The following is a 23926-nucleotide window of genomic DNA, read 5'->3' on the forward strand; positions in this document are numbered from 1 at the left end:
GAACCTATCATGGCTTTCTTGGCAAGATTTTTTTCAGGAAGGGGTTTGCTATTGCCTTCCTCTGAGGCTCCGCCACATGCATGCGCCCCATTATATCCTATGGGGCTCGAGCATAGGCGTATTTCCCCTTACATGGGAGGATCCGGATTCCCCACGTAAGGAGAGGGTGCACTGTAGTTGCAAAACCAAGTCTAAAAGGGCAGAGAAGGGTGCCAGCTCCCACTTCTTTGAAGCATGGTTACGAATTATTTCAGAGCCATGGCTGTGTCTTGTATTTTGAGCTTAGCAGCTAAAAATACCTGCTGCTTAAAGGATTACGAGTGGTTTAGCACATTACAGAAGTAAGAATGTATCTGCCAGCTGAGCACAGCTGGTGCATGTTTAATCTTTATGGTAATTTCTCCAGGCTGAGAGTTCACTCTCTGAGGAATGTTTTTTAAAAAAGAAAAGAAAAGCACTTTCCTGGCTCAGGACAACAAATCAACTGATCAATCTTGCTATTAAGACCGAAGCAGCGTAATTTTGTTCTGGTGTTTGATCCTTCAGAACAGCGGCAACCATTTTTGCAAATTGTGGTTTTTTAATTGGTATGGAAGAAGAGAGAAGTCTGCTTAAGTCTATTTTAATAGACTCATAGAGCTGGAAGAGACCCCAAGGGCAATCCGGTCCAACCTCCTGCCATGCAGGAACACAGAATCAAAGCATCCCCGACAGATGGCCATCCAGCCTCTGCTTAAAGACCTCCAAGGAAGGAGACTCCTCCACTCTCCAATGGAGTATGTTCCACTGTCAAATAGCTTTTACAGAGGCTGGATGGCCATCTGTCAATGGTGATGCTTTGATTGAGTTCCTGCATGGCAGAGGGTTAGACTGGATGGCCCTTGCGGTCTCTTCCAACTTTATGATTCTTACTGTCAGGAAGTTCCTCCTAATGTTGAGGCAGAATCTCTTTTCCTGTAGCTTGTATCCATTGCTCTGTGTCCTAATCTCTGGAGCAGCAGAAAACAAGTTTGCTCCATCCTCGATGTGACACTCTTTCAAATACTTATACAGGGCTGCCATATCACCCCTTAACCTTCTCTTCTGCAGGTTAAACATACCCAGCTCACTAAGTCTCTCCTCTTGAAGTTCTTTGGCATCCAGAGACTTAACCTTTCTTTCCCCCAAATCCTGACTTAATAGCTACCTGCTTAGCTTTCTCTTTTAGTGCAGCAAGCTGAGATGCATTGAAAGTGCAGACGGAACCAAGGAGTTCCACCGTCTTGCTGAAAGTGCCTGGGTCCATGCAGATTAATTCCTCAACTGACCAAAACATATTTGCTTCTGATAATTTTATAATCTCTTCTGAGGAAGGAGGGACAACCTTTGCACAATCTGAAATGGAAGAAAATGTTTTTTATTTATTATTTATGTACATGTCCTACATTTATGATCCAATAGGTTTCCAGGTGACTGCAATCCTGTGAAAGGCTTTCAGACTGCAGTGCTATTGTCCCGTCATTGAAATGGCATGGCATTAACACAAACTCCCATTAATGCTAAATGCCGGGCAATGCTGCTTCAATGATGAGACAATGATGGGAACTGTGCTGTGTTGTTTGAAAGCCTTTCACACAGTCACAGTCAATCATGCTTTCCAGATGGGATAATGTCTGGATAAGCCTTATGAAAATCTCCTCGTGATCGCTCTCTGAGAAAGTGAAAAGGACAGGACAAGGATGGTTTCATCCCCCATCTGATAATCTCCTGTGAAATGGTAGAAGCTATGGAGATGCTAGCAAAATGTCAGGAAAAAAACTCTTCTAGAACATGGCCACAGAGCCTGAAAAACCCACAAAAAAACTATGGAAAAAATCCTTTCAAAAAGTATTTTTCCATGTGAGGGAGCAGATGTATGGTGTCACAAAAAGGCAGCAAAATATTAGTTATTTACTTGGTTATTATGAACTTTCTACTCCCCGGGAGATGGAGGAGGCAAGCATTCATTTTCCACAACCGGGCAAAAATAACTTGACTTCCTTTGGGTCCTACCAGCAGCTGATGCTATTTTGCATCAGGAAACAAAAAGCATGGAGAGCAGCCTCTAAAAAATGTAAAGCCTGGTCAAAAGCTTAGAGAAATTTCGTTTTGCATTTCAGCCTAAATATTCAAGCATCCTTGGATTTGACCAGCCTCTGGAATAAAATGGAACATCATCACAGCTGCTGCTGTGGAGCTGAGCTCTCGCCACTAAATAAATTACAACGAGGATGTACTAAACAGATTTGTGCTTGGAACGGAAGCAAAAAGGAGGATTTATTTCAATCAGATAGATGCAGAAACCAGCAAAACATCCTAACAAGATTGCATCCACTGGATCAACAGAGGGAAGGCCAAGAAAGATAGACGTGAATCTTTATATTCTTCCAGAAGAACCGACACATCACCTCATGCTGCCAACGTCTTCCTTTCGGTTAGTCTCAAAGGTGCTACAAAATCTCTGTACATATTGATTCTACAGACTAACACAGCTATATCTTTGAATTCTATCTTATACATGTTTGTGCAGAAACAAGTCCTGCCTTTCTCCTCCCGTCCAGGACAGAAAAAGTTTGAAAAGAGGAGGAGGAGGGATCAATTTATTTATTTATATTTATTATTTATTGCATTTTTATGCCACCCAAAGCAGCTCACAAGAGAAAACACCTTAAAACAATTTAAACAATTTAAAATAACAGTTACAACAGTATAAAATTTACTGTTTATAAAAACAGTACAAAAAAAAATTAAGGCCTCCAAGTTTTGCACCTCTTTTGAGCAATTCCTGCAAACACTGGATTAAGGAGAAATAATCTGCAGGCTCAAATTGCCACACTTTCTCGTTCTCTTTTTTTTTATACTGCAAAATAAAATCAAAGTAAATTAAATTAAACAAAATAATTATCCATAGCATACTTGGCCAGATGCCTAGCAAGTCCATGAATAAGCCAAACAAATGTGACCTGCAACATAATGTGGCAGTGTGGAGTGCAGCTGTTCAAGATTTCAGCCACTCCGATCCATTTGCCACCCTTCCTTCACTTTGATACACCACCATAACATTATGTGCCCTGTATTTAGCCCTCTCCCCAGACCTTAGGTCCTTCATTATGGCTTCATAAGCAAAAGAAGTCACAACTTGAACATCAGAAACAGAGCAAATTATCGCATGATAATACTCTTAATTGGAAGGAGGAGCATATGCAATTTTTGTCTGGCACATCGTTGCACAGGAAACAGCTGAATCAACATACACTGATGTGTGACAAAGGATTAAATTGAAATAATCTGTGGGCTCACATTTACATACTTTCTGTTTGGCTTCTTCTCTTAAGCAGAGAAAAATAATAATAAAATTACTTACCAAGGGTTAAATTTGGTGCATTAAACGGGATGCTTGTGTTGCGAACACATTCAAAATAAGCCAACAAGAGCTCTTCTGATAGAGGAACTGGTCCAGATTTCTTTGATGCTATTTCTGATATGATATCAGGAAACTTTGGTAGGGGGGAGGAGGGATAAAAGGTTATTATTTGTAGATAAAAGGTTATTATTTGTAGATAATTATTGCTCTTCCGTCATAACATTTCATTTTGTTTTGTTCTTAAAAGGCCAGCAATTTTACTTGTAAATTATTCAGCATCTTTATCAATAACTTGGATGAAGGAATAGGGAACATGCTTATCAAATTTGCTTATAACACCAATTTAGGAGGAATAGCTAATAGCCCAGAGGACAGGATCAAAATTCAAAATGACCTTTAGATTAGATGTCACTCCTTAACCTTCTCTTCCACAAACTAAACATACCCAACCTCCTAAGTTGCTCCTTATAGGGCATGGTTTACCAGACCTTTCACCGTTTCGGTCATTTTGGTTCAGTATGTTGGGAGGTGTAGGGATAACAGAAAACTGAGGGATGGGGAGGGAGAATAAAACAGAGAATCCTGGAAAGGAACGTGGCTGTTTGGCACTCTGAACATTTAGTTGCAATTCCCATTTAGGATTTTAAAAAATAGTTTCTATACACATGCAATTATATCCATTCTTAAGTAGAAATACTAACTAAAGGAAACTTTGCAATACCTTTTCAACAAGGATGTTCAATTCAGCTTTTGGCAAAAGAGCGATAAAAGGTCCGATGTCTTGTGTTGTTTCAGCTGTCCAGTTTCTTGGGGAACTGAAAAATTGTGCAGATTAGAGGCCTTCTGGGGTAATAAATCTCCTAGGCTGCCTGCAGCTTTGTCTTCCCTGATTGGAAAAGGTCTAGCATCTAGTGACTGAAGATGGTATTGCAGGCTACTGCCAGATTTTAATGAACTAAAAATTATAAACCATTTAAAAAATAATAATCCAGAGATTCACATCCATAGGACTTCTAACATCCACATCAAGTCTAGATTTGAAGACACAGACACACATTCTCCTTGATTATTTTAAACCTAAGGAGACATTGCTCTGAAGAAAGTGTTGGATTGATTTCAAAACAACAGGTTTTGAAATGTAACCCACTAAATCATTGTCTTACCCATACAAATCAATCAGCCTATGTTTAATTTCCATCTTCTGTTCATAGCTGAGATGTTGGCATTGTCTAAATTGGTGAAGGGCTGTTACTATCGTCTCCAGCGATATTCCTTCACAAATGAAGGTTGGAGGTAAATGGCAGATGAGGTTGCCAATCAGGTCGATGTCATATTCACTGATGACTGAGCCATTCTGAAATAAAGAAGCCAAAGCTAATACAGTATATGAATGCCTGCAAAGCTTGAAAAACCATCAACCTGATTTGGCGGTGAGCTACAAGTTGCTAGATACTCTACAGAAACAGAAAGACTTTACATACTCTGTGGTTTTCCTTGTACAACTGTGCAACTCTGGCTAGGCCAAGTCAAACAACATTGCTTCAGCGAGCACTTACAGCATTTTGAAAATGCTTGTTTCCAGCACATGAATTGGGACAGTTATTAAATCGACAGCAACTGTGCATGTCACACATCCTTTGGTTCAGGGAATGTGGCTGCAGTATTGTCATAGAGATTTCTTCGACAGTGCCCATAATGTCAACACAAATTACAGGTTCCAAGGTTCTTTTGCTTAGTAGTTTGCCAGCATGAACCTACTTACATTTCAAAATTTCAAAATATTCCTTCAAAGCCCTGTTTTGCTTTGGCTCACTGCTTACTTTTATTATTTAATTTAAATATTCATAAGCTGTCTTGGCAGGGATGCAGTGGCTTAGTGGTTAAGATGCCAATTCTGATGATTGGAAGGTGGGCTTGGCAGTTAAGGCATGATGGGATGAGCCCTGTTCACTGCCCCAGCTTCTGCCAACCTAGCAGTTTGAAAAGCAGCAATGCAAATAGATAAATGGTTACCACTTTCTCAGTGGGAAGGTAAACAGCATTTGGTACCGCATGATTACCACATGAGCACCGTATTCATCTCGGACAACATGGCTCTTGGAAATCAGTAACACCCTTACAGTCGGTTACAACTAGGACATTAATGTCAAGGCTACCTTACCTTTATCTTTAAGCTATCTTTCTCTATATATGTCCCCCCTGAAGTGACTAAGAATCTAAAGCATGGAATGCATAAATTAAAAACATTTTAGAACACATCCCAGCAATACTTTAAAATGTGAACACAATCCAAGTATACACTTCAATCTTCATTTGTGCTTTTTGCATCCGTCATGATATAATCTGCCTTTTCCACCCCTGTGCCCTCTAACGAATAATAAAATAATATTTGTTACCAGGCAGTCCAGTAACTTTTCCAGAATTGCTTTTTTATTCTGTGCATTAAAATGAAGTGATCTATTTCAATCTTCCTCAGGCTGGTTATAAAAGGGACACAGAGTGATCCGTAAATGATTCCAGATACTAGCACTAAAAGGAAGATTTAAAACAAGAATTCTGTGAAGAAAAATGTATCTCTCATAATACTGCAGACCCATTATGTGAGGAAGGGATCTTCATCCTCAGTCTCTCTCTGCCATTTTGGAGATATATTACTAATTTTGTTCAAAGTTTTGCAAAGATTACAATAAAATATGCATGTGAAGCAATTTGAACACTACAACATTTACACAGTTAGGTATTATTATTATTAAATGCATATGCTTTTGATTTTTTTATGTACCAGTAACTTCAGTATTTTTTCCGAAGATCATGGAAGAAGAGAAAAATTGGCACTGTAAGTCTCTATCATACTTCGTTTTCACACTTCACTCCTATTAAAGTTTTACAATTTGCTCCTATTAAAGATGATGAATTAAATTAAAAAAGAATAACTTACGAAGCAGCGCTAACAGGTTGGAAGTACAGATGTATTGGAAATGGCCCATTCCAAGCCAAGCAATTCATCTGTAATAAGATATTTAAATATCATCCTTGGCATGTCTAAATGTATAACAGGAACAATGCAACTACAAGTACAGGTATGCCCCAGTGCATTCCTGGGTATTCTTCTGTAACAGAAATTGGTGCCAGAGGCTGAAATACTATGGCAAGAATGGGGTAAATTCCTACACCAAAAAAAAAGCAGGTCAACGTTTCAGGAAACTTATTCAAACTAACAATGTACATAAAGGAAATGAAACAACCAGCCCACATAAGCTTGCCTATATATAAACCCACACATTTTGGATTTTATAGCACCATTGTAAGGCTCTTCCAAAATAATGCAGGCCATCCACAGATTCAACTTGCTTATGATTCCATTTTATCACCCAAAATTGTAGATCTATAATTTTTCACATGCGGGAGGAGTGGGAAGCAGCCTTATCTGCTCTCACTCTTCCCTGTTTTCTGTTCTTGAATACTTAGCAAGGGATTATGCTACAGCTGTGTTTACATTAAACTGTTTGTAGGTTAAGCACACCCAGCTAAAGTTGGACTGGTTTAGAATATAATCCCATTCTTTCCTTACAAGCTAAAAGCCAAAAGACCCCCGTTCCTCCTGGCCTTGTGTTATCTTGTACAGACAATGCAGGCCCCTGGCCTCAGACTGAATCAGACGGTTTGGGTGCCAATCTAGCACGTCCTTAGACCTATCTTTGGCCCAAAGCACCTGATCAAAAAAGACCATTGTTTCCATAGGTTTGCAGGAAATCTGTGGTGGCAATGGCAGATCAGACAGCCCCAAGATGCCCGGGCCCCTGTTGCATCTGTCCCAAAGGACCCTTCTGCAACTTTTCACAAGAGGACACCTGGCACATGAGGAAGAGGTACGACCATGATGGGCAAGTAGGGGCCATGGCAACAGTGACTCAATGTATGGCGTGGGCCGGTGTGAAAACAGCACCCATTGCCCGACCACGGCCCGGGACTGAACCGGGTTGGAACCAGGGGTAGGGTACCATAACTTGTCCCGTTGTATCCTGCCCATCTTCTCATGCCCTAATTCTTAGTTTGCCTTATGTATGCTGCTGCAAGCCAGCACCCAAGGTCTGTGTTTCTCCATCCCTCCCTGACAGATTCCCAGATAGATGGAGAAACAGAACTATAAGTTAAAATGCAAGAGTGCCAAAGGCAAGGATGGAGAAAGTTAACCCATTGCTCATAAAACAATGTTTGAAAATGGCAAAAGTCAGGATCCCAGAGATGACCTATCGCAAACAAAAATATACACTGTACTATGATGTTTTGTGTTTTTACCTGGTATGGTGAGAGCAATGAAGATTCTTTTCAAAAACTTTGAAAACGTTTATTTAAAAAAGAAATTGGATATACTTCTCAATTTGCCCGATGTTACTCCTTTCACCAATTGGTCAACACTGATTTGAGAAGAAAGTAAGCATTGGAGAATTCAGTAAGCATTTATGGATTTAAAATTTTAAGAAACATTTTAGGCTCGATTATTGCCAATTTAAAGATATGATTTTAACTTTACTGTTCTGTATGTCACAACATTATTCATTACATTCCTTGTATGTGGAAGACTATTTATGAATTAAGACTGATTCTTGACTCTCTGGTCCACAAATAGGAAACACAAGAATTAAATAATAGTAATCCTCAAGAGTAAAACACCTATTGAGGGGGCATGTGTTTTATATGTTGCATTGCTTGGGCTGCCAGATCCACAGAAATGGGAGCACGGAGGTATACCTCTTTCTCTAGACACACTGGTTAGGTGTTTGCTTCCTGAATGCACTGCTAGGGCTGCTTTAAGAGAGGACAAATTTTCAAGCATCTGACCCAACCTTAAAGAACAAGGAATGGATGCTGCCTCTTCTACACTGGTTTGTATTGTGTATTTGACTCAAACTACACGGATCCAACATCAAATTATCATGCATACCTTAAGAGTTCAGAAAAGAGAAGTCTTCTTTAATAATGATTCTACAGAAACAAGGCTGAAATGAAATTAATCTAGTCTTCACATTTAGGTTGCATATTATATATATATATGCACACACAAACCACACCCACACATACAAACGCCTATGTGGGGAAGGAGGAGATTATCCAACATATGTTGCAGTGTTGTATTATGCCAGTCCTAAGATGATAGCCACACCTGCCTTCTCCGCATATATTTGGGATCCCCATATTTCATATCTGGAGACATCATGACCTTGAGAGGCCACAATTCCTTTAGGAACATGAGTTCAGGTTTCCAAAAGGAATGAGTGAGACCCAAGGCATGTGTCATTCATTTATAGATCATCAAAGGGCACCGGCAGTCAGTCCTGAAGTGCCATGCCGCCAGCGATACTTAGGGTTAGGGACCGTTACACCAACTGCATGGTCCCTAAACCTAGCACAGCATTGCGGAGGCCTGATGGGCGGCATCTCGTCCACATGGGTGCCGCAGTCTTGACATAAAATTAGTTGCTGTGCATTGCTTACATCACTGAGGGTCCAGCGCGATGTTATGTGAAAGTGTTTGCGTGAACACTTTCACTACTTCTTCCAGAGCAGAGCTCTGGTGCCACAACAAACTACCATTCTCAGAATCCATAGCACTGAGCCATGGCAATTAAAGTAGTGTCAAACCAGATTTTTCTGCAGTGCAGATGCAGCCTCAGAAACACCCATGACGAAAAACCCATGCTCATCACTGAGCCTGATTCTCCTGCACCTTGCATCCACAAAACTTTAGTAAGAATATACCACAAAAATGATTCATTACCTGACTTGGCCTCCATTTCCTTTTTTTCAATAGGGAAGAGTTTGAAGCCCTCTCCGGTCCACAAATCAAAAGGACAGCTTTTGAAAAAAGGTTCTTGCATATCCGCAATCACAGATGACAGTTCTGTGGATGCAATAATCTTAGAAGAAGGTTTAAATAGGTGTGTTGTGTGCTCCAAGTCACTTTTGACTTATGGCAACCCTAATGCGAACTATCACTGGGTTTTCTTGGCCTGTTTCTTCAGAGGGGGTTGGCACATTGCCATCCCTGAGGTGAGAGAGGTGTGACTGCCCAAGGCCACCCAGTGGATTTTCATGGTTGAGCTGAGATTCGAACCTGGTCTCCAGAGTTGTAGTCCCAATGATGAAAACCACTACATCACGTTGGTGCTTCTCTCTCTGTTATTGAATATCTACCTTCTTCATTTTGCCTGAACAAAAGGAATTTGTCTGACGTTTAAAAGCAGCCATCTGAATATAGCTATTTGGAGGTCAATTGAAGAATTCATCAGCACTCAGTGAGAACAAGTCGTAGAGAATTTGCTCTGAAATGATGTAGAATCGCCATAAACAAGTTCCAGAAATGCATGACTCGATCAAAAACACTGTAGAAAATAATCCAGTTGAGACCACTTTAACTGCCTGGGAACCATGCAGAGTGTCCTGAAACTGTAGTTTATTGTTGCTCCGACTGGGAGACTAAATGTCTCACAAAACTACAATTCCCAGAATTCCATAACATTGAGCCATGGCAGTTAAAGTGAGTCAACTGGATTATTTCTGCAGTGTGGATGCACCATTGTTATCAGGTTAAAGATTAGTTCTCTGATGCTCTTTCAAGCTTTTGGGGAACTAGTGCTCTTGGGACCCTTTCACACTACACATATATAGCATTATATCCACTTTAACTTCCATGGTTGCATCCAAAGCATCCCAGAGTTTGTAGTCCATGAGGCACAACAGCTTTCCAGCTGAAATTTAATGCCCTTCCCTAAAGTCAAAATCCCATGATTCCATCGGACGTTGCCATTGCGTTTAAGTGGAACCGTAGTATTGATATAAAGTGTTTTCTATTGAAAAATGTGTGTATGCTGATTGATGCTTAAACAGCAGGAGATAGCTTTGAGACCCCATTTAGTTGCACATGTTGGACCTTGAACCGCCCACCAATCTCCCGCTATAACCTTTTGCGCTTACCTTCCGGGGATGCCTTGGCGTTGGGCTGGTGACAAATCAGCCTGCACGTTCAGCTATGTCCTTCATTACCTGGAGAGTCTTTGGGGTTCATGCTGTGGAATGACTGGGTGTCCCAGTGACCAAAGCACCCATCTGGCTGATATTATGAAAGGATAGCACCTACACGAGGAATGAAGGGAAGGCATGTGAGCAGATTAACTTTATCTTTGCAACAGTGTTTGGGCAGAGGCTCACCATGAATTGGGATTGACTCAAGGGCAGTTAAGAGTTAGGTTTAGAGAGAATGAATGGCCCAAGATCAACTAGTGGCTGAGCCATGCTGCCTTCTAACTCTTGCTTGCAGTAGGAGCAGCCAAATAGAGTTTGGAAAAGTAACTACTTCTTACTAGAGCTCCTAGAATCCCTTAGCCAAAGCCAGAACTTGACTGGGGCTCTGGATAAGTACCTCCTTGTTCCATTACAGTCTATCTAGTGTACCATCCTGTCTCTCTCTTGATCGTTCTGCTACAACCCATTACAATTTTTGTAACAAAAATAATCTGTCATAATATAAAACAAAATATAGTTTGCTTTCGTAGCAGTATGGAACAAACTGCTTCACAATTTGCTGATTTGGGTGAATTTAGCAATTGGATTATTTAACTGAGAAATTTGTTCCTGTGGGCCAAAATTTTAAAGCTCTTCCTCCCATTTACAATTTAATTTTTTTTAAATGAATCCACCAACGTACCTTTTCATACATCAGATATTTGCTGGATAAAATAATGATTTGGCTTTTTGCCCATCCAGAAACTTGGTTTAACGTTGGCATTGCATTGTGCACAGCCTCAGGGGAGAGAGATTCCAGCTGGCTGGTACTCAGTCCTACGACTGCATCCGAGAGTGAGCCAAGGGTGTCATTCAACGTCTGGTTATGCATCGCAACATCAAGCAGCTGGGATTTGAGCTGAAACCAGTTTGAGAAAGTTCCTTAAAGAGCTGATGATGAGATATTAAAAGTGATACATTTTGAAATGCAAGAGCCCATCAGAATGGTATAAGTTTGTGTGGGTGTGCATGTTTGTTTATGAATGACTAATATCCTGCAGCATCAGATGTAGCTACAATTATGGAGCTCCAGCATCATAGTTATGTCTGACGATGCCACACATCCCAAGCCACCTTGGGTCCAATGGGGTGCAGGGGGTGCGGACCTATGCAGAGATAAGGAGCTTCAAATGCCCTGAGCCCAAGCCATATACTGCTGGATCCTAAAACAGGACAGGTTTTCTGAGACCAGTATCATTTTATTTATCTGTCATTTCACCAGGTCAGCCTGCTTTTATGAAAAGCCCAGAGAGAAACCACCACCACTATTATCCTTCTACAAGATCAACATGACATGCCAAGGCCGATAAGAGTGAACTCTATACCGACCTTCTGAATGTCAGCTTGGAACCGTCTTAGCTGGTTGCATTTAATCATTTGGTGAAGTAAAACCCGAGCCACGCTGGCCTCCATCTGTAGCAGGTCATTGTAAAAACAAACCAACAAGCCCAATCTGTGTGAGAGAATGCAGAAGTTAGTTGTTATTTAGCACTTTTATTTCTAGCCTGCCTTTCCCTCCAAGATAGGGGCTCAAGGCAGCTTGCAAATTAAAATGACTACAGTGGGCCCTCAGTATTCACTGGGCTTTGTTTCCAAAATGAGACTTTTAAAAAGTTCCATTATAGACAACGGGGTAGTAAAATTATGTCTTCTATATAAAATGGCAAAATCAGGGTTTGCTTTTCAGAATTTTTCTTTGGTAACTATTTTTGAACCATGGTTAGTTAAATCTGTGGATACTGATTTCAGCGATACAAAGGGCCAACGGTACAGGGGCTTCCTTAAAGCCTTATCACACGAGAAAAGACAGCAAAAATGGAGTGAGAGAATAGTGGCTTTCTCCGTACCTCTTTGCATGCCATTGTAGCATTTCCATTTTCTTCCCAGGGAGACAGTCATAAAAGCGTGCCTTTTGTATCACTGGAAAAATCTGTTTGGCAAAAGGCATATTTTTACGACCATCTCCCTCATGAAGGAGAATGGAAGTGCTATGTATGACAGCATGTGGAGATGCATGAAGAAAACTGCTACTCTTCCATTCCGTATCGGCTTCCTTTTCTAATACGATAAGGTTCTTAGGCACATATGTGTAACTAAGGGCCCGAATGGAGAGGCCAAAATAAAGCTGCTTGCCTGTGAAGCGTTGATGTGTTTCTCATATCAAATCCTGATGCGTTTATTCTTTCCAAGAAAGCTTGTGCAAGATCTGGTGTGATATCGTACACGGTATCTAGTTGCTTTGTTGCATTGTCATAACTGATGAACAATCTCATCTAATTCATATATAAAAAAGGAGTGTGTTATCAGACGCTGAACCAACAAAGTACATTAAATATTCATATTCAGTGACAGATTAGATAGACAGACAGATTATATATATCTTGCAGCAAACCCCACAACAACCTCATTGCAGTGTTGTTAAAAGTTCAACTGGAATACCAGAGTTGGTGTGAAAAATTACATGCTGATCTGGTCCTGCAACAACATATCATCTGGAATTTTTAGTACTGTTCAATCAAAGAATACCTGACTAAATTCACTAGCAATGGGAAGACAGGTATGTTTTATTAGGGATGGAAACGAACTCCATAGCCTTCTAGATGTGGTTGAACTGCAGTTCCCAGCATTCCTCACTATCGACTGTACTGGCTAAGGCTGCCAGGAGTTGCAGTCCAGGACACAACTGGAGTATCATACAATTCCACTCTTGATTTGATGATCTTTTGAAGATAGCGAATTGTATATAAAACATAGGACGCAAACATTTTAAATCCAATACTTAAAGTATTTAATGTAGATGATCTAGCTATAATAGAAGTTTTCTAATGATCATGCTTCAACTACAGATATACTAGTGACATATATAGTTCACTTAATGAATCAACTTTCAGACACCTTTGTTTCCATTCATGCACATCAAATATTGTACAAATAGGACCTGTAATGAAATGTTGCAGTGTGGAGTTCTCCTGTTTGGCATTCTGGTCATCCATGCCCTCTTCTATTATAGTCTGTTCCATTCCTCCATCCTCCCCAAATTTTCATTTCCTCCCTTATCAATATTCCAGTCCTACTGAACATATTCAGTTCTTACTAACATGCAGGAGTAGCTGTGTTGGCCATTTAACAAATGCAAATAAAAATCCATCAGTGATAACATTATTGTCCAACCGAAAAGCACAATAAGTATATTGTGCCTTTCGGCAGTCCTTACTAAATTCACTTTCCCAACAGTATTTTCCCACCAACAAACCTTGCAATTTCCCCAGGCTTGCTCATATTGGCTCTTGTGTGCTGGTACTTCTGTTTCGGCTGCATAACCACTGAGGCTGGGAACCCAGGAGTTGGAATCTGTCGACATTCACAGTTGACGAACTTCAAACTCCATCAGCCCCAGCCCATGCTTATTCATGGGTTTTAAACCTTTTCAGAAACCGAGGGAATTCTGCAAATTATATTTGCACAAGCAATCTTTGGAAACAGAGTGTGAAAAGTTACTTTTTTGAACAATAACTCCAAGATTCTGGGGGTAGTTGTTTATAAAAGTAAATTCCCTGAGTTTTGGGATGTATGAGAATTGTGTCTACAGAGCACTATAGGTTCCACAAACATTATTCTGTTATATACTTTAATTTCTTACTTCATAAGGGCTAATTTTCCTGATTTCTTCCAATGGGAGATGAACCATATATCTTCCCAGAATCCAGAGGTTTTCTGCACTCACCCATGAAGTGAAATTTTCTGAATCTACGGGAAACACAACATGAAAACATTCATAAACAAGAATTAGAATACAATCCATATTATGAACAAATGTTAATGGGATCTGCAACTAAATGCGACAGTATAAAAGGATCTCATTTAGGTTTCCATAGCCAGCCAGTCATACTCTGTCATTATACTCTGTCCTTTCCTGTCTCTGCCATTTTTTCCCTTTCCTCTCTTCCATAGTTTTAGTGGACTTTCTTGGGGATTTTCCTCGTATAGAAAATAAACCTTTTAGAACCTTCTGTTGGTTTATTGATACTTAACCTACCACTGCTATTGTAGGATTTTTGTAGGATCCGCATCATCCAGTCATATAGAGCCCTTTGTGAACTTGCTGTTATTCTGTCATATAGATCTTTGAAAACTGAGGATCTGAAATATAAGAGGAGAGCGGGACAATGGATGGATTAGCAACATTTCCTTCTCTGGTCAGACAAAATGCGTAAGTACCTTCTAAAACAATTAAAACTAAATAAAGCCAAGAATGATGTGAAAGGAATCCATAGGGCCTGATTTAAAACCCATCATCACCTTCAGTTAATGACAACCGAGAAAGTAGCTTACAGGTTTCGAAATGCATCTTCCTGAAGATCTTTGGGAAGGTTCAATATGGTGTGGACTTGGAGATACATTATTGAAGATGACCGAAGGATCTGGCTTAATATGTCCACACATTCTGCAGGGTTCAAAGTTAGAAAGCACCTCTCCAAAGTAATAAGGAACAAGGTTCTGTTTCCTCCTGGACTTTGGAGAATTTTCTCTCTTATCGCCACCAGGTCAATAACAATGTCCCCCAGCTCCTGTTGGCACAAGTTATGTATGAATTAGCAATGGCAGGAAGAACCTACAACAAACTGTTGCAATGCCAACTGCTCACCTGTCAGCTGGTCATGTTCCTACACAGGACACTCCATTCCATTCCATTCTTCCCCGTTAGCAACCTTCCTCCTCACAGAGCTGCATCCGCACTGCATAAATAATCTGGTTTGACACCGCTTTAACTGCCATGGTTCATGGCTGTGGAATTCTGAGTACTGTAGTTTGTTGTGGCACCAGAGACCCCCCCTCCTGCCTTCGCTCTCAACCCTGCCTCCCTCCTGTTTGCCTTACCTGGCATGCTTTAGGGATTTTTAAAATTATTATTATTTCCCAACTTTTTTCATACTGCAGAGATCTGAAATTGTGCAAAAAAACTGGTGCGGAGGGATTAAAAAGACTACTGAAGGTCAATGGTATCGCTGGAGCAGTAAGTCATAGTGTCACACTCCTTCATTGACCTCCTTCCATTTCACACCATACAGAGTCCTTAGTAATGCTTTTTGCACTAATGTTACCTGTAAATCATACTTCCCATATACCTGTACCACTGAGTGTTATAATTAATAATTAATAATTTGTTTTATTTATATACCGCTATTCCAAAGACCATAGCGGTGAACAGCAAGTAAGCTAATTAGCAAGTAAGCTAATTTGCCCCCAACAGTCTGGGTACTCATTTTAGCTCCCTCCTCGGAAGGATGCAAGCCTGAGTCGAGCTTGGGCCCTTTTGCTGGTCTTGAACTCACAACCTTGTGGTTTTGAGTGAATGGCTGCAGTACAGGCATTTAACCACTGCGCCACCAGGGCTCTATTATGCTAATAGTTGTGACATAAATAGCTAGCAAAATTAAAACCATACCTTCAACTTACAGTATCATATGCACAGCCCAAATGTATTTACACACAGTGAACATTTGGGATGAAATGTTTGTAAAGAAAACGTCAAAAGAATACATTTTTAAAAATCATTTTTTATTTTTTTTGGTAAAAACTCAAAATTTGAAATTTGAATTTTAAAAGTTTCTGAGGTCTCCCCTTTCTCCTCCCACTGAGCTTCAGCCCACTCCCACCATTTCTTAATGCATTTTAAAGGGGAGCAGATGCATGCCACCACAGAGTAACACGGCTATATCTTTGACTTCTAAGAGATGCTGATTGACCCAATATCACCTGAAAGTTCCAAGGTGAAATGGGAATCTTGCTAATATATGTTATATAATTGTGGTGGAGAATGCTCGATCCTCCAAATCCTTTGGACTATAACTCCCATAACTTCTTCCCATTGGCCTTGTTAGTTAGGATGTTTGGCAATTGAAATCCAAAGCATCGGGAGAGCCAGAATGGTTCCTTGCTCCTGTTACATAGCGTACTATAAAAAAGAAACTAGGCCAATGTTGTTCCCATTTGGCGTGTGCTGTAACCAAAGCTGATTTACCAAATAGTCCTGCTTGTTGCCAAAGAGGTATTTCATTGCAGTCTCAAAACGTTGACGATTCATTTGTTGAAACTCAGACAGCAGCACTTTGGGGTGGTATAATAGGTTTTCCAGATAGTTTTTAACAGAAACCTAAAAAAAATATTATAGGATAGGGACAGGGGAAAACAAGGTTAATGTCTGATACAGTAATGTATGATTACAGTTTCCCAATTGTATTGAAAAGCTGAAGTAGGAAAAATATTAGAGCTACACAAACCTGTATGTTGCTGTAAGTAATTATAACATTCTGAGCATGGAAATATGCCAAGGCTTTGTTCAGGAGTTCTGTTGTCCACATATTAGTACTGTAAAAGGAAAGAAAAAGAGTCAAGAACAAGTATATTTCATATTTTATACTGCATGGATAATGGACCTAAAATTATATGATCATACAGTGGGACCTTGTTATCCGCTGAGGTTTGGTTCCAGGATCCCTTGTGGATAACAAAATCTGTGGATACTCAAGTCCCATTAAATATAATGGCAGAACAAAATGGTGTCCCTTATATAAAATGGAAAATCAAGGTTTGCTATTTGGAATGCATACATTTCAAGCGTCCTTTTGTTTGTGTGGACTTCGAATTCACGTCCCTTGCTTACTCATGAGGACTTAAATGGAGACCTCCATTCAAGCCAATACAGCTTGAATATCGGTGGATTTCTGTTTTCACGGGGGGGGGGGGGGTCCGTGAACGGATCCTCTGCGAAAACAGAATATTTTCAAGCCGTGGATGTTTGACTCCGTGGATAAAACATCTGTGGATAAGGAGGGCTAACTGTACTAATGTTTGGCATTACTACCATATATCCTCGACTATAACTAGTTATTTTCAAGCACCGCTCCCAACCAGTAATGAGACCTGAAATCTATTTCCCTCCCATTTTCCTGATGTTTGATGGGTTACAATTCTTGAAACGGATAAAATAAAAAGTGGGTAGTGATTCATGAAGAGCATAGATTAATATGTATCTTAAAATTATTTTGTTGTATGTTATCTTGATCCACTAGCATCTCTTCTAGCTTTATCATTCTCTAACTCCTATGTAATGAAAAGACTCTGATCATACATTACCTTTGGTAATGAAGTATATCGAGGAGGGCTACGGAGAAAAAGCACATTAAAAAAGTTAATATATGCACACATATATGCACAGTAGGAAGGAAAGTATCAATAATAAATAGAAAATTGGCACACATTTACCATTGAGATACTTTCCAGCTGTGACTTCTTCCTAAAAAGAAGAAGAAGAAATACATGCAATAATCCAAATATACATAGATTATTAAAGTGGCTAAAAAGGTAAAATGCTATAAAAATACTGACCACAATTTTTTGGAGTTGTGGTGGCAGATCTGGAAAAGAAAGTTTTAAAATGTGAGTCGAAATGACGGACATATCCACAGTTCAGTCCTAAATAATAATGCATTTTCCCACTGTCTTGGTTCTAATCTGCATCAAACATTTACCTGTCAAAAGTCAGTTACCAACTTCATACAGAATCTGGTACTTAGGTTCCCTAAATAATATCAAATTCCATTCTCAGCTATAGCATTCTTAATGCAGAAATGTTTTTAATTGTACAGAAGACATTTCATCTTACCTTGATTAATGTTCTGGTGTCTCTTAGCCTCTGCTTGGTTCATTAAAGCCAGCAAGAAAAATATCCTTAAGTGTGGTGGCATTTCTCTTGTTTGCTGGAGCAGAGACCTGTTAGATTATAGGAAAAGAAATGAAATATCAAACTAGGAAGAACTTCCACTAAACTCTAGAATGTACATAAATGGTATTTGTACTGTTTGCTTGGCTTGATAGTATTGCACAGGTTTTTCTCCTCTTATCTGATTCTTAATATTTGATGATCTTTGTTTAAACTTGCAATAAATTTATGACCCTAGACATAAATTTTGCTTTTCTGGAGCTGAAAGAGTGTGTGCCTTGCTCAAAGTCACCCAATGGGTTTCCATGGCTGAGCTGGGAATCGAACCCTGGTCTCTAGAATCATAGCCCAGTGCTCCAACCACTACATTATACTGGCTCTCAAAATGATATATAGTGTATTATGTATGCATTGTTATATAACTATATGCTGTCCTTTTAATTTTATTTTCAATTTTTATGTGTCTATATAGGCCCCATACAGACTGCCAAAATAAAAGCTGCTTCAGGTCACTTTGGAGATATGCTGTTTAAATGATGGATGCATCCTAAGAGTCTGGAAGCTGTGCCAAAGCTGTGCTCCAGTCCTAAGGACCAGAGTGTGGCTTTGGCATGGCTTCTGGACTCTTAGGACGCATGCATCATTTAAACAGCATACCTCCAAAGTGACCTGAAGCAGCTTCATTTTGGCCTGTCTGTATGGAGCCTAAGTAACCGCTGAAGAAGTGATCAGCCATCCAGTGAACCCCTGCATCTCCTTTTTCCCCCCTCTGGATTCCGACTGATCAATAAGCAATAACCCTGAAACTGATCAATAACAAATATAAATCAGTTCATCATAAAGGTGTTGCATGGTCCTTTTCTTTCTCCCTCTCCCTTTTTCCTTTTTGCGCTGCAACAGATGAACACATGTACTTCTTTGAGAAAACCTAAATCTGATTCATATTTTCATTTGCAACAGAAACGGCTACTCTTCCCATCAAGAGTGTTTTGGGGAAAGCGTATCAATAAAATAAAGTAGACATAAAGTCATAATTTAAAAAGTTAAATCCATTTCAGGGGAACAACTCTCGTAAACAGGCAAGCATTCAGTTCAAAATGGTTAAAGGGGAGAAGAAAACAACAGCAACAATAGTGCGATTGAAGATTAAAAGCATCTGATCTTGGGAACCAGCCTGGGTTTATTAGGCCCATCTGTCCTCACTGTGTTGAAAAGGTCCCTGTGCCTCTCATTCAGGGAGTTCTCCAGTCATTTATAGGTATCTGGTTCCCCAAACAATGGACTTGGTTGTGTTTGTTTCTGCCTTTGCCCTATTAATTTTACAGTAAGGTTTGCAATTACACCGCATGGCTTAACAAAATCCAATCCTCCACTGACTCTCATTCGTCCTGATTTATATTGCAATCCTGCACATATTTACTTAGAAGCAAATTGCACTGAGTTCAATGTGGCTTACACCCAAGTAAGCATGCACCAATTTGCAGGCACCATTTACCTAATGATGGTTGCATTTAATACAAATTCTTGCTTTCCTTTATAAGAACAAGAACTCTGCTAGGAAATGGCCAAGGGCATTTTATAAAATGAGTTTGAAAAATCATTTTCAGAGTCAAGATGAATGTGATGTCGTTCCAACACTTTGCAAGTGATTAAATTATTTTAAAGAGTAAATACTAATTGCAGGGCCTCCTGATCTGAGTTGTGTGTGTATGTGCCTTCCAAGTTCCCTCTTGACATATGGTGACCCCATGAATTTCATACAGCTCTGCAGTGATGTTGCCACTCACTTCCTCTGAGTTAGAGGATCTTTAAACCTTTGCCTCCTAGGGCTTTATCACACGAAGAAGATCGGGGGTTTATCCCATGAATATCCCAGAAAAGTTGCATAATTAAGTGAAATGATTTCACGCAACTTTGCACAAAACCCACCATTAAAGTGGTCGCAAAGAAGCATTATCGTACATCTTTTTACTTTGGGGATTTCAGCGGCAATGCATTTCCAATATCACTTTATTTGTGCAATTGTGTGTGATAATAATAATAATAATAATAATAATAATAATAATAATAATAATTATTATTATTCTTTATTTCCTTGTTTTGTTTTAAAAATAAATTCTCCATCCAGTAACGTATTCTCAATTTGCTTTCATTCACAGACTTCACTGAACTCTTCAAGTGCTCCTTGCTTCCAGGGGAATATCTTTTAAAGAGCACTGAACACAATCTGCCTTGTACCCAGAACTATAAAGTTTCCTTTGGGGGAAGTTTTCAATAGCAGTTTCAGAAGAGAGAAGGTAAGCAACTACGAGCTTTTATTGTACTTTTGAGGCCCGAGCGATAAAGCTAATGAATTCTTAGCCTTATCGCTGGATTGTTTGAGTAAAACAGTGCCCTCATGGAAACCTTAGTGCTGCTCTCTGGCTATGCTCAATGATACCCAAAAGGCACGATGAAGAATAATGGTGGATAGTGAACGATAGTTCCTTGCAATGTCTCCTTTCTGCCATTGCCAAATGAGTAGGAGAATATGAAATTTAGCAAGGCAGCTTTGTAGCTGGAGGGGATCAGGGAGAGGCAAAATGAGGGCATCACCCTTCCGTACGAATTCTGACTTCCAATGAAATTTTCATGCAGTCCCCACGTTTTTGGCATTATAGTAACTTCAAATTTTAGTTGAGTATTTAGACAAAGACTTTAGGCATGCCCAATCCTTGAACCCTCTGGTGTGGTAATACAATGTGCACTCACTCCCCTTTGCTTGAATCCGCATCACATGCCTTGCTTGGAATAGAACTGACTTCACTTCCCCCTCAATTCGGAAGGACAATGGAAAGGCAACCAGGTGTGGTAAAACATCACGTTTTAATGGGAATTTGCATTGCTAGACAGGAGTGACTCTGGATCTGGTGTGAAAAAACATCACGCTTTGCATTGCTAGAACAGGAGTGACTGCGGTTCTGAGCTGCAAACCCCCCACATGTGATAAGGTCCTAAGAATCTCTAGGTCAGTGATGGTGAACCTTTTACAGACCGAGTGCCCAAACTGCAACCCAGACCCCACTTATTTATTGCAAAGTGCCACCTCCCTCTGGCTTTCTAGTAAGAAACTCTGGCGAACTCTGCACTAGGGTGACAGCATGTGTGCCCACAGAGAGGGCTCTGAGTGTCACCTCTGGCATGCGTGCCATAGGTTTGCCATCACTGCTCTAGGTCCTGCAGTGCAGCACTGTGGTCAACTTCTGCCAGACATGGACCATACAGTCTCTCTAGAGGACCTACAAATGCCTAGAGAAGGGTTCTCTCTAGGGATTTCTAGGTCCTCCAGCACAATTTTATGGTCAACATCCAACCACAGAGTTGCGCTGTATGACCTAGAGATTCCTAGAGAGAACATTGATCAAATACACGAAGAATCAGATCCACAAAAGTCAAATCCACAAATGTGGAGGGCCAATTGTAGAAGAGCTGCAGGCATGGACTATATGAAATATAACTCTTTGCAATACTAGAAATTTGGGAACAAATGAAAATTTCACTTGGGGGTGAAGAATTTTTGAGTGGACAATGTCTTCATTTTTGCCTCCTCCCGCCATAGTTGTACTACTGGCAATGGGAGAGAAAACCATGGAAACTAGCTTATATTCTCCCTCTTTCCAGTTGCCTTTTCACACTACACAGTTATAGCATTGTGATTCCACTTTAAGTGCCGTGGCTGCATCCTGCTCAATCCTAGTTTGTAGTCTGGTGGGGCATGAATGCTCTCTGAATTAGGCTTACTATCCCTCCCTAAATTGCACATCCCAAGTTTCCACATGATGGAACCATGGCAGTTAAAGTGGAATCATAGCGCTATAGTTGCTAGTGAGGGTCCATGGGAAAGAGAGCATTTTCTGCCTAACCACTGGAAATTTCTAGCTGTGCTGACGACAATAAATTAAACAAATATGTCTTTTCAAATGAGAACAGATATCTGTTCATATTTTACTTCTTTTCATTAGTGCCAACATCCACAATGTCTCAGACGTCTCAGTTTAAAGTGTTTGCTCAATATTCTGAGCGACTCCCAGAAAATACTTCTTGTGATCCCAGTTCTTGTAATCTCATCCCCCTCTTCTTGTCTCACCATAGTGTCTGACAAAGAAAATAAATGGTTTTCATTTATATCACACATGGGAAGGAATTTTGTTTTGTGTACGATGGGAAAGCAAGCCCCTTACTATTGATTCTCCAGTGCCAGAATACAAAGTAAAGTGGGAAATCGGAGAATTTGATTGTATAACATACCGAACTTTTATCTGTAGCTGTTTTGTTTTAAATGGTTCCCAATTTTATGACGATTAAATTGCTTTTAAACTGTTGCATCCTGTTTAATTTTTAAACCATGTCTGTTTTAACTGTTGTAAGTCACCTTCAGTCCCAAAAAGGAAAAAATAGAGGCCGTTAATAATAACAATAACAGCAATAATAGCAAGGCAGTGGAAGATGCTAAACTGTGAACTGAGTGCCCAGATATTATATAAATGCAAACATACAAGAATCGGTATCAGCTGCATCACTGTCATCTCATAAATATCCAATTAAAAAAAAGTTATCACACAAGAAAGTTACAATTGCCCTCTGAAAAGTTATATTTTGGGAAGATGGTAAGTGGAAAGTGATTCTGACTCACCTTTTGCAAAATCCGTGAGGCCGGTCAAACTCTGAGGATCGCAGCAAGTATTTTGCTCAGGTCCACAGCTGCAGGTCGAAAAGGGTTACTTTCTGGAAGAAGAGATTGCTACAAAAGGCTAATTCTCTACCTTGAAAGGTGCTGAGGGAGAGTCTGAGAAAGGAAGGCACGGAAAGCGAGCCAGGAATGCAGAGGGAGAGAGATGGCTGTTGAAAGGCAAGTGAGGAGGTATGCAAGGAGGAAGAAGAAAAGAAGCACATGAATGTGAATCTGGGACCTGAGTGAGTGTGGAGTCCTACATTGTCTCTCTCACACACACCTGATTCTTGTTTGCTGTCTCTTTCCACGGGTGATCAAGGAATTGGGTGATCCTAGACCCTAAATCCAAGAAATGTGGACAGGCATGCCCCACAATGTACAATCCTATTCAGAATTTTGAAACATTTGCAGCTAACAACATTTAAGAGTTTTGCTAACTCAGACACCCAAACATTTAAAACGTAAGGCCTACATGTATGCAGAGTAATGATCTGATCAGGTTGCTTCCTCTCTTTCTGAGCTGCAAACTCTTGCTTTTATCTTAAGTGTCAATTATGTTCTATTTCATTATAGGAGGAAGCAAGCCCCACCATTAGGCACCATGAAGTGAATGCTGTGGATGCCCAAGGCAGTAGATTCTGGCTGCCATGAAACCCCTGACATGCAGGAATACACATTCAGCCTCTGTTTAAAAAAGGAGACCTTACCACTCTCCGAGGAAGGAGTGTGTTCTACTGCTGAACAGCTCTTACCATCAAGAAGTTTTTCCTAATGTTTAGTTGAAATCTAGCTTGATTCTATTGCTCTGGGTCCTAGTCTCTGGAGCAGCAGAAACCAAGCTTGATCCATCCTCGATATGGCATCCCTTCAAATATTTAAACAGGGCTATCGTATCACCTCTTAACTTTCTCTTCTCCAGGCTAAACATCCACAGCTCCCTAAGCTGATCTTCATAGCATACTGCTTCCAGACCTTTCACCATTTTGGTACCTTCTTTTGGACACATTCCAGCTTGTCCACATCCTTTTTGAACTGTGCTGCCCAGAAC

At 40.1% G+C, this 23926-nt stretch overlaps 1 protein-coding gene across 1 annotated transcript in view; it reads right to left on the reverse strand.

The window, feature by feature from the left end:
- OTOA (otoancorin) overlaps positions 1–22923 on the reverse strand; it is a 34772-nt gene extending 11849 nt beyond the window's left edge. Inside the window, exons 1-17 of the mRNA XM_042437842.1 lie at positions 22840–22923; positions 18111–18217; positions 17834–17862; positions 17711–17741; positions 17582–17609; positions 16726–16813; positions 16467–16598; positions 14777–15012; positions 14481–14584; positions 14085–14191; positions 12578–12717; positions 11774–11897; positions 11088–11303; positions 4546–4736; positions 4104–4197; positions 3383–3515; positions 1187–1374 (exon numbers count right to left, since the gene is read on the reverse strand). Coding sequence (XP_042293776.1) covers positions 1187–1374; positions 3383–3515; positions 4104–4197; positions 4546–4736; positions 11088–11303; positions 11774–11897; positions 12578–12717; positions 14085–14191; positions 14481–14584; positions 14777–15012; positions 16467–16598; positions 16726–16813; positions 17582–17609; positions 17711–17741; positions 17834–17862; positions 18111–18192 — 1923 coding nt within the window. The 5' untranslated portion in view covers positions 18193–18217; positions 22840–22923. The remainder of the gene's footprint in view (positions 1–1186; positions 1375–3382; positions 3516–4103; positions 4198–4545; positions 4737–11087; positions 11304–11773; positions 11898–12577; positions 12718–14084; positions 14192–14480; positions 14585–14776; positions 15013–16466; positions 16599–16725; positions 16814–17581; positions 17610–17710; positions 17742–17833; positions 17863–18110; positions 18218–22839) is intronic.
- Between the last annotated feature and the right edge of the window lie 1003 nt (positions 22924–23926).

Source organism: Sceloporus undulatus, chromosome 8 (genome assembly GCF_019175285.1).
Source record: "Sceloporus undulatus isolate JIND9_A2432 ecotype Alabama chromosome 8, SceUnd_v1.1, whole genome shotgun sequence".
Classification (NCBI taxonomy): domain Eukaryota; kingdom Metazoa; phylum Chordata; class Lepidosauria; order Squamata; family Phrynosomatidae; genus Sceloporus; species Sceloporus undulatus.